Raw genomic sequence first — 11,697 nt, forward strand, 5'->3', positions numbered from 1 at the left:
ACGCAGTATTTAACACAGCCCAAACAGTATGTAACACAGCCCACGCATTATATAGCAGGCTCGCAGTATATAACACAGGCTATGTAGTATATAACACAGACCATGCAGTATATAACACTGGCCACGTAATATATAGCACAGCCCATGCAGTACATAACACAGCCCACATAGTATCTAACACTGGCCACGTAGTATATAGCAGCCACGCGGTATATAACGCAGCCCACTCGGTATATAACACTGCCCACGTAGTATATAGCAGTGTGGGCACATATCCCTGTTAGAAAAAAATAATTAAAATAAAAAATACTTATATACTCACCCGCCAGGATCCAGCGAAGCTCTGGCGATGCGCGGCTGCTGCCATCTTCCGTTCCCAGGATGCATTGCGAAATGACACAGATGACGTAGCGGGTCATTATAGTAGTTATAATCTTGTACATAGGGGCAGTATTATGCTAGTTATATTCTTGTACAAAGGCGCAGCATCATAGTAGTTATATTCTTGTACATAGGAGCAGTATTATAGTAGTTATATTCTTGTACATAGAAGCAGTATTATAGTAGTTATATTCTTGTACATAGAAGCAGTATTATAGTAGTTATATTCTTGTACATAGAAGCAGTATTATAGTAGTTATATTCTTGTACAAAGGGGCAGTATTATAGTAGTTATATTCTTGTTCATAGCAGTATAATAGTAGTTATATTCTTGTACATGGGGCAGTATTATAGTAGTTATATTCTTGTACATAGGGGGCAGTATTATAGTAGTTATATTATTGTACATAGGAGCAGTATTATAGTAGTTTTATTCTTGTACATAGGAGCAGTATTATAATAGTTATATTCTTGTACATAGGAGCAGTATTATAGTAGTTATATTCTTGTACATAGGGGCAGTATTATAGTAGTTATATTCTTGTACAAAGGGGTAGTATTATAGTAGTTATATTCTTGTACATAGGGGGCAGTACTATAGTAGTTATATTCTTGTACATAGAGGCAGTATTATAGTAGTTATATTGTGTACTTTGGAGCAGTATTATAGTATTTATATTGTTGTACATAGTAGCAGTATTATGGTAATTATATTCTTATACATAGGAGCAGTATTATAGTAGTTATATTCTTGTACATAGGGGCAGTATTATAGTAGTTATATTCTTGTACATAGGAGCAGTATTATAGTAGTTATATTCTTGTACATAGGGGCAGTATTATAGTAGTTATATGCTTGTACATAGGGGCAGTATTATAGTAGTTATATTCTTGCACATAGGGGCAGTATTATAGTAGTTATATATTCAGGTACCCGCTTATATTACATAGTCCGTTCCTCCTCTATATGATTCAGTACACACGTGGCTGCAGGCTGTAATCCTTATCTCCTCCTTTCCTGTCATGTACAGTTAGGTCCATATATATTTGGACAGAGACAACATTTTTCTAATTTTGGTTATAGACATTACCACAATGAATTTTAACCCCTTAGTGACAGAGCCAATTTGGTACTTAATGACCAGGCCAATTTTTGCAATTCTGACCACTGTCACTTTATGAGGTTATAACTCTGGAACGCTTCAACAGATCCCGCTGATTCTGAGATTGTTTTTTCGTGACATATTGTACTTCATGTTAGTGGTAACATTTCTTCGATATTACTTGCGATTATTTATGAAAAAAACGGAAATATGGTGAAAATTTTTAAAATTTTGCAATTTTCAAACTTTGTATTTTTATGCCCTTAAATCAGAGAGATATGTCATAAAAAATAGTTAATAAATAACATTTCCCACATGTCTACTTTACATCAGCACAATTTTGGAAACAAAATTTTTTTTTGTTAGGGAGTTATAAGGGTTAAAAGTTGACCAGCAATTTCTCATTTTTACAACACCATTTTTTTTTAGGGACCACATCACATTTGAAGTCATTTTGAGGGGTCTATATGATAGAAAATAATGAAGTGTGACACCATTCTAAAAACTACACCCCTCAAGGTTCTCAAAACCACATTCAAGAAGTTTATTAACCCTTTACGTGCTTCACAGGAACTGAAACAATGTGGAAGGAAAAAATGAACATTTAACTTTTTTTTGCAAACATCTTAATTCAGAACCATTTTTTTTATTTTCACAAGTGTAAAAACAGAAATGTAACCATAAATTGTGTTATGCAATTTCTCCTGAATACGCCAATACCCCACATGTGGGGGTAAACCACTGTTAGGGCGCACCGCAGAACTTAGAAGTGAAGGAGCGCCGTTTGACTTTTTCAATGCAGAATTGGCTGGAATTGAGATCGGACACCATGTCACATTTAGAGAGCCCCTGATGTACCTAAACAGTGGAAACTCCCCACAAGTGACACCATTTTGGAAACTAGACCCCTTAAGGAACTTATCTAGATGTGTGGTGAGCACTTTGAACCCCCAAGTGCTTCACAGAAGTTTATAACGTAGAGCCGTGAAAATAAAAAATCGCTTTTGTTTACACAAAAATGATCTTTTTGCCCACAAATTCTTATTTTCACAAGGGTAACAGGAGAAATTAGACCACAAAAGTTGTTGTGCAATTTCTCCTGAGTACGCTGATACCCAATATGTGGGGGTAAACAACTGTTAGGGCGCACCGCAGAGCTTGGAAGAGAAGGAGTGCCGTTTTACTTTTTCAATGTAGAATTGGCTGGAATTGAGATTGGACGCCATGTCGCGTTTGGAGAGCCCCTGATGTGCCTAAACAGTGGAAACCCCCCACAAGTGACACCATTTTGGAAACTAGACCCCTTAAGGAACTTATCTAGATGTGTGGCGAGCACTTTGAACCCCCATGTGCTTCACAGAAGTTTATAACGTAGAGCCGTGAAAAAAAAAATTGCATTTTTTCTACAAAAATTATCTTTTTGCCCACAAATTTTTATTTTCACAAGGGTAACAGGAGAAATTAGACCACAAAAGTTGTTGTGCAATTTCTCCTGAGTACGTCGATACCCAATATGTGGGGGTAAACCACTGTTTGGGCGCACCGCAGAGCTTGGAAGAGAAAGAGTGCCGTTTTACTTTTTCAATGTAGAATTGGCTGGAATTGAGATCGGACGCCATGTCGCGTTTGGAGAGCCCCTGATGTGCCTAAACAGTAGAAATCCCCCACAAGTGACCCCATTTTGGAAACTAGACCCCCCATGGAACTTATCTAGATGTGTGGTGAGAACCTTGAATGCCCAAGTGCTTCACAGAAGTTTATAATGCAGAGCCGTGAAAATAAAAAATATTTTTTTTTTCCACAAAAAAGATTTTTTAGCCACCAAATTTTTATTTTCACAAGGGTAACAAGAGAAACTGGACCCCAAAAGTTGTTGTCCAATTTGTCCTGAGTATGCTGGTACCCCATATGTGGGGGTAAACCACTGTTTGGGCGCACGGCAGAGCTCGGAAGGAAGGAGCGCCGTTTTGGAATGCAGACTTTGATAGAATGGTCTGCGGGTATTATGTTGCGTTTGCAGAGCCCCTGATGTACCTAACCAGTAGAAACCCTCCACAAGTGACCCCATTTTGGAAACTAGACCCCCCAAGGAACTTATCTAGATGTGTGGTGAGAACTTTGAATGCCCAAGTGCTTCACAGAAGTTTAGAATGCAGAGTCGTGAAAATAAAAAATATTTTTTTTTCCACAAAAAAGATATTGTAGCCCCCAAGTTTTTATTTTCACAAGGGTAACAGGAGAAATTGGACTGCAATAGTTGTTGTCCAATTTATCCCGAGTACGCTGATGCGCCATATGTGGCGGTAAACCACTGTTTGGGCGCACGGCAGAGCTCGGAAGGGAAGGAGCGCCTTTTTGGAATGCAGACTTTGATAGAATGGTCTGTGGGCATTATGTTGCGATTGCAGAGCCCCTGATGTACCTAAACTGTAGTAACCCCCCACAAGTGACCCCATTTTGGAAACTAGACCCCCCAAGGAACTTATCTAGATGTGTGGTGAGAACTTTGAATGCCCAAGTGCTTCACAGAAGTTTAGAATGCAGAGTCGTGAAAATAAAAAATATTTTTTTTTTCACAAAAAAGATTTTGTAGCCCCCAAGTTTTTATTTTCACAAGGGTAACAAGAGAAATTGGACCCCAGAAGTTGTTGTCCAATTTATCCCGAGTACGCTGATGCCCCATATGTGGGGGTAACCCACTGTTTGGGCGCACGGCAGAGCTCAGAAGGGAGGGAGCACCATTTGACTTTTTGAGCGCAAAATTGGCTGTCGTGTTTGGAGACCCCCTGATGTACCTAAACAGTGGAAACCCCCCAATTCTAGCTCCAACCCTAACCCCAACACACCCCTAACCCTAATCCCAACCTCATCCATAATCCTAATCACTAACCCTAACCATAATCACAACCCTTACCCCAAAACAACCCTAATGTCAACCCTAACCATAACCCTAATCAAAACCCTAAATCCAACACACCCCTAATCCTAATCTCAACCCTAACCTCAAACCTAACCCTAATCCCAATACACCCCTAATCACAACCCTAACCTTAACCCTAATCCCAAACCTAACCCTAATCCCAAGCGTAACCCTAATGCCAACCCTAACCCTAATACGAACCCTAATCCAAACCCTAACCCTAATCCCAGCTCTAACCCTAACTTTAGCCCCAACCCTAGCCCTAACTTTAGCCCCAACCCTAACCCTAGCCCTAGGGCTACTTTCACACTTGCGTCGTTTGGCATTCCGTCGCAATCCGTCGTTTTGGACAAGAAACGGATCCTGCAAATGTGCCCGCAGGATGCGTTTTTTGCCCATAGACTTGTATTGCCGATGGATCGTGACGGATGGCCACACGTCGCGTCCGTCGTGCACTGGATCAGTTGTGTTTTGGCGGAGCGTCGGCACAAAAAAACGTTCAATGAAACGTTTTTTTGTACGTCGCATCCGCCATTTCTGACCGCGCATGCGTGGCCGTAACTCCGCCCCCTCCTCCCCAGGACATAGATTGGGCAGCGGATGTGTTGAAAAACTACAGCTGCTGCCCACGTTGTGCACAATTTTCACAACGTGCGTCGGTATGTCGGGCCGACGTATTGCGACGGCCCCGTACCGACGTAAGTGTGAAAGAAGCCTAACCCTAAATTTAGCCCCAACCCTAACCCTAAATTTAGCCCCAACCCTAACCCTAAATTTAGCCCCAACCTTAGCCCTACCCCTAACCTAACCCTACCCCTACCCCTAACCTAACCCTACCCCTAACCCTACCCCTAACCCTACCCCTAACCCTACCCCTAACCTAACCCTACCCCTAACCCTACCCCTAACCTAACCCTACCCCTAACCCTAACCCTACCCCTAATTTTAGCCCCAACTGCTGTTCTCCTGCCGGCCGGCAGATGGAGACAGATGGCGGGCGCACTGGGCATGCGTCCGCCATGTTCTGCTGCCGGCGGCCAGGAGGAGCAGCAAGAGGATCCAGGGACCTAGGTGAGTATGCTAGGGTCCCCGAATCCCCCTATTTCTCTGTCCTCTGATGTGCGATCACATCAGAGGACAGAGAATTACACTTTACTTTTTTTTTTTTTTGCGGTCGCCGGTAAACAGTTAATTACCGGCGATCGCAAAACAGGGGTCGGTAATACCGACCCCGATCGTGCTCTTTGGGGTCTCGGCTACCCCCGGCAGCCGAGACCCCAAAGATTCTCCCGGTGCCGGCCGGCGGGCGCACTGCGCATGCGCCCGCCATTTTGAAGATGGCGGCACCCACCGGGAGACACGAGGAGCATCGGGGGAGCTAGGTGAGTATTGGGGGGCCACCTGGGACCCCTTTTCTCTGTCCTCCGATGTGCGATCACATCGGAGGACAGAGAAATTAAAAAGAGATCGCTTTTTTTTTTTTTGCGATCGCCGGTAAACGGTTAATTACCGGCGATCGCAAATGCGGGGTGGGTTAAAAACCCCCCAAATCATGTTCTCTGGGGTCTCGGCTACCCTCGGCAGCCGAGACCCCGGAGAAAATCGGCCTCTGGGGGGCGCTATGGACTTTTTCCACAGCGCCGTTAATTAACGGCGCTGTGGTTTAAGTACCCTTAGCGGCCGCCGTTAAAAGGCGTATCGGCGGTCGCTAAGGGGTTAAACAAAACAATTCAGATGCAGTTGAAGTTCAGACTTTCAGCTTTCATTTGAGGGTATCCAGATTAAAACTGGATGAAGGGTTTAGGAGTTTACGCTCCTTAACATGTGCAACCCTGCTTTTAAAGAGACCAAAAGTAATTGGACAAGTGACTCCAAGGCTATTTCATGGACAGGTGTGGGCAATCCCTTTGTTATGTCATTCTCAATTAAGCAGATAAAATGCCTGGAGTTGATTTGAGGTGTGGTGCTTGCATTTGGAAGGTTTTGCTGTGAAGTAAACATGCGGTCAAAGGAGCTCTCCATGCAGGTGAAACAAGCCATCCTTAGGCTGCGAAAACAGAAAAAACCCATCCGAGAAATTGCTGCAATATTAGGAGTGGCAAAATCTACAGTTTGGTACATCCTGAGAAAGAAAGAAAGCACTGGTGAACTCATCAATGCAAAAAGACCTGGGAACCCACAGAAGACAACAGTGGTGGATGATCGCAGAATAATCTCCATGGTGAAGAGAAACCCCTTCACAACAGCCAACCAAGTGAACAACACTCTCCAGGAGGTAGGCCTATCAATATCCAAATCTACCATAAAGAGAAGACTGCATGAAAGAAAATACAGAGGGTTCACTGCACGGTGCAAGCCACTCATAAGCATCAAGAATAGAAAGGCTAGACTGGACTTTGCTAAAAAACATCTAAAAAAGCCAGCACAGTTCTGGAAGAACATTCTTTGGACAGATGAAACCAAGATCAACCTCTACCAGAATGATGGAAAGAGAAAAGTATGGTGAAGGCGTGGTACAGCTCATGATCCAAAGCATACCACCTCATCTGTAATACACGGCGGAGGCAGTGTGATGGCTTGGGCATGCATGGCTGCCAGTGGCACTGGGTCACTAGTGTTTATTGATGATGTGACACAGGACAGAAGCAGCCGAATGAATTCTGAGGTATTCAGAGCCGCCATACTGTGCTCAGATCCAGCCAAATGCAGCCAAACTGATCGTCGTTTCATACTTCTGATGGACAATAACTCAAAACATAAAGCCAAAGCAACCCAGAGGTTTATTAAAGCAAAGAAGTGGAATATTCTTGAATGGCCAAGTCAGTCACCTGATCTCAACCCAATTGAGCATGCATTTCACTTGTTAAAGACTAAACTTCAGACAGAAAGGCCCACAAACAAACAGCAACTGAAAACCACCGCAGTGAAGGCCTAGCAGAGCATCAAAAAGGAGGAAACACAGCGTCTGGTGATGTCCATGAGTTCAAGACTTCAGGCAGTCATTGCCAACAAAGGGTTTTCAACCAAGTACTAGAAATGAACATTTTATTTAAAATTATTGAATCTGTCCAATTACTTTTGGTCCCTTTAAAAACAGGGTGGCACATGTTAAGGAGCTGAAACTCCTAAACCCTTCATCCAATTTTAATGTGGATACCCTCAAATGAAAGCTGAAAGTCTGAACTTCAACTGCATCTGAATTGTTTTGTTTACAATTCATTGTGGCAAAGTCTATAACCAAAATTAGAAAAATGTTGTCTCTGTCCAAATATATATGGACCTAACTGTATGGTGTTGCTGATATCTCAGTGCAGGGTGTGAGGACTTATGCCCTGACCTCCCTGTTGCTGAATATGACTGCATCTTGCAGTGGGCGTCCTGCAGACAGCGACTTTATATCGTACATTGGATTGTGAGCTCTGTGGTCGTCGCTGTCCGTTATCTGTATGTTATTATTCTCCCTTATGATAATCCTTCTGTTATCTTGGGATAAATCGACAACAGTGCCCCCAGCCCACAATTCTCCTCTCCAGGAGACCCTCTAGATTGCAGTTTATCAAGTGTTTACCTCCTTATCTTCTCTGTGCTGCTTTGCCATCGTGTTGTTTCAATTGTATCCATTTTTCATGTGCCGCTACTTTCGGGGTGCAGTAACCCCGCGCCTTTCTTCCCGCAGCTCGCTGATATAGTGATAGACAGCCTGTGTCGGGGGGTGTTTGCCGGTGACAGTCGCCAGCTCAGCCTACGCTCCTGCTTCCCTTTCCTATACGAAGCTGAACGTCACAAGAGATCTGTGGTCCTGGGGATGGTCGCCACTGGAGGTAAGGGCTCACATCGTAGGGGCACCGGACACATCCTACCCTCAGCTTTGCTGCTCATCACGGTCTCTCTATCATTGTGACAGATAAGACCCCGCCACTGGACTCGCCACTCATTCATAGGTCGAAGAAGGAGAAGTGGAGCCAGTGGTCGCTCCGAGGGGGCATGCAGACCCTCTCAGATACCCTCGAGGCCTACATTAAGGATAGAGGTGTGCAGATACACAAGGACACCCCAGTAGAGGCGCTGCATTGGCAGGCGGATGGTGGCTGGCAGGTATTGGGGTGAAGATGATATCCTGCTTCGCCCCCCGAGGCCTCTGTTTCTCACATCATCTGTAATGTTTCCTTCTAGATCAAGGTTCCTGGTGGCAGCATGGCAGCCGATCATGTGATCAGCGCAGTCCCCGCAGCAGGTACCACCTCTCACCACGTAAAAGCAAGGGGGTCCTTGTATCGCAGGTCACATGACTGACTGTCCCCTATTATGTCTCCTCAGTACTGAGCAAAGTTCTGCCCCTCAATACTGAGCCGATGACAAACACCCTGCGTGAGATGAGCGCCGCCACTGTTGCTGTGGTAAACCTGGAGTATGACGGAGACGTGCTGCCTGTATCGGTGAGTGACCCAAAAATTGCAGGCTCTGTCCCCCGAGTGTTATTGTTCTTCACCCCTAGTGTCAGTGTCCTTTATTCTCCGTACTCCCTCCCCTGTGTCAGGATGCTGTATCCTTCAATGTCAGTGTTTGTTATCCTGTACCCCCGAGGGTCATGATGGCAGACACAGGTGAGACCGCTCACTCATTTCAGCAATGCCAGTTTTTCTCACTAGGATATGGATCCTTTTGCTGTACTCCCAAGGGTCTGAGTTCTTATGTCCTACCCTTAAGGACCAGATTCCTTCTCTCGTACCCAGGAGGTCCTTCTCTCGGATCTCTGAGGGTCCTGGTCCTTCTGCCTTACTCCCGGTGATCCTTCTGTACCCCCTGAGCGGCCAGGTCTTTCTTTCTTAGCCCTGAGGGTCCAGGTCCTTCTCTCATAGTTCCGAGGATCCATATCCTTCCCCTGTAGCACCGAGAATCCAGGTACTTCTGTTTTACCCCAACTCCTCCGGGGACCATGTCCTTCTCCCTTAGCCCCCACTTCCCCTTCCCAGGGACTGTATCCTTTTACCATAGTCCCCTAGTGGACAGGTCCTTCTCTCATAGTTCCGAGGATCCGTGTCCTTCCCCCATACCCATGAGGGTCTGGGTCCTTCTCTCATAGTTCCAGGGATCTGTGTCCTCCTTCCTTAGCCTCGAGGGCCCAGGTCCTTCTCCCATACCGATGCGGGTCTGGGTCTTTCTCTCGCAGTTCTGAGGGTCTGGATCCTATTTCCGCACCTGGCATCGGCAATACCGGGGCATCGTGAGGATGTGGCATAGAGTTTACTGCAGACTTTGCTTTCAAACCTGAACACAACCCCTTTAACCCTCTGCCTTTCTCCACTACATTAATTAACCCTTCAGTCTCAATATTGGGGTTCGCTTACTTTCTCTCCCCTCCAGGGTTTCGGACATCTCATTCCCTCCTTTGAAGGCGACGCCATGTTGGGGATCGTATATGATTCTCTCGCTTTCCCAGAACACAACAGACGAGGCGGCAGCTCCACCAGACTGACGGTAATGGGGGGCAAATCTCGGGGGGGGGGGGGGGGGGAAGGGATGCGGACACTGCAGAGGACTGTACCCCGAGGCTGACAGTCTAATTACTGCAGTGATAAAACATGGCAGGAAATTGCAGCCATTACATTATGACCCGACGTCTGGGGGAAAGGGGAGACGTGATCATCAGACAGAGAAGGGCTGTCGTGGAGTGTTTGTTACAGGGTCACAGTACCTGTTGTCTTCCCTGCAGGTGATGCTTGGGGGTGCCTGGTTTGAGAGCAGCCTGGGTGACCCAGATGCTGTCTCAAAGGAGGTGCTGTTGAGCCTGGCGTCCACGGCAGCTGCCACCCAGCTGGGAGTGAAGGAGACGCCATGCCGCACCATCGTGACCCTAAACAAGGTAACGGGCCCATTAGATCCTGTCTGTGTACACTAAATCTTCACTGCCCTCTACTTCTCACAGCAGAGCTGCAGTGGCCTTATCACCACTAGGGGGCAGAGCTCCTTTACCATCTGTGGCCTTTTTTCTTCACAGAGCTGCATCCCCCAGTACACGCTGGGACACTGGAAGCGAATTGGTAAGGAGTCAAAACTCCCATGTACCCCAATACACCAGTAGGCAGGTTCGTCCTGCCATCCACTCATTGACCTGTGTCTTCTCTCCTCTGCAGATCATCTCTTCTCCTACATCCGCCAGCACTCTCTGCCCCTCAGTCTTGTTGGCGCGTCCTACGAGGGCGTATCGGTTAACGACTGCATCTACAATGCCAGGAAATCCGTCAAGCGCCTGCTGGGATGTTAGCGGACTACAACTCTCAGCATGCGCAGACCCTGTGTGTGTAAATCGAGGATCTTTTTTCTATATGTTTTATTAAATAATGTATAAAGTTTCCACAACTTTATGAAAGTTTCTGAAAACTTTTTAAATGTGTAATATGCAGAAATAGTGATGAACCTGGGGCTCTGAAAGTGTAGTGACACTACAACTCTCAGCATGCACTGACAGCTGTAAGGTGGAGAGAACAGCTTTTAGGTAGTCTTAACCCATGTATGACAATAGGGGAAAACTGGGCAAAAATTTAAAAAAAAAAAACATCTAGATTTAAGTTTTTGAAACTTTGAAAACATTTTAAAAAGTTTTTACTAGAGAACCACCAGCCTAGTTTTCCTTCTAATTCCCAGCTCTTTTTGGCTTTGCTCAAAAAACACCTGCACGCGCTGGAGACCACGGCCGCTTAGGTCACAGGGATGCCCATAGAAAGGCAAATTATAGCTAGAAATCACAGACATTTCCCCTTTAAAAATCAAACAACTATGAGCCTGTATTTTTATTTCTTAAAAGGAATGGGAGGTTTTTGGTTTTCTATTTCATTATATAGAAAAAATGACAATTGATTTCTTAATTCTAGCTCAGTGGTTAGCACTGACACTTTACAGTTGTGGTATCCTGGGTTGTAATCCGATCACGAACATGTGAAAGTAGGTCACATCTATTACAGTAGATTTATAAGTGTTCAATCTTCAATACTGCATTTTAGAGAAGCTACCACGGTGGCTCAGTGGTTAACATTGATATTTCCTGAGGTCCTGAGTTCAAGTCTTACTAAGGATGACCTCTAAAAAGAGGTCGTCATTTACTTTTTGTATTTTTAATGAAGACTTGAATCTGCAATGATTTTTTTATTTGTTTTCGTGGTAGCTCAGTGGTTAGCATTGATATTTCCTGACATTGAGGTCCAGGGTTCAAATCTCATCAAAGATGGCAACTAAAAGGAGGTCATGTCATTTAGTTCTTATATTCTTAGGAAAGACTGGAACCTGCAATAATTT

General features: G+C 45.0%; 1 protein-coding gene across 1 annotated transcript in view; it reads left to right on the forward strand.

Moving 5' to 3' along the window:
* Positions 1–10,764, forward strand: part of PPOX (protoporphyrinogen oxidase) — a 36,019-nt gene extending 25,255 nt beyond the window's left edge. The window contains exons 6-13 of the mRNA XM_069728842.1: positions 8,081–8,225; positions 8,309–8,499; positions 8,578–8,638; positions 8,722–8,840; positions 9,769–9,882; positions 10,118–10,267; positions 10,403–10,445; positions 10,539–10,764. Coding sequence (XP_069584943.1) covers positions 8,081–8,225; positions 8,309–8,499; positions 8,578–8,638; positions 8,722–8,840; positions 9,769–9,882; positions 10,118–10,267; positions 10,403–10,445; positions 10,539–10,669 — 954 coding nt within the window. The 3' untranslated portion in view covers positions 10,670–10,764. The remainder of the gene's footprint in view (positions 1–8,080; positions 8,226–8,308; positions 8,500–8,577; positions 8,639–8,721; positions 8,841–9,768; positions 9,883–10,117; positions 10,268–10,402; positions 10,446–10,538) is intronic.
* Positions 10,765–11,697: the final 933 nt, after the last annotated feature.

Source organism: Ranitomeya imitator, chromosome 1, assembly GCF_032444005.1.
Source record: "Ranitomeya imitator isolate aRanImi1 chromosome 1, aRanImi1.pri, whole genome shotgun sequence".
Taxonomy (NCBI): Eukaryota; Metazoa; Chordata; class Amphibia; order Anura; family Dendrobatidae; genus Ranitomeya; species Ranitomeya imitator.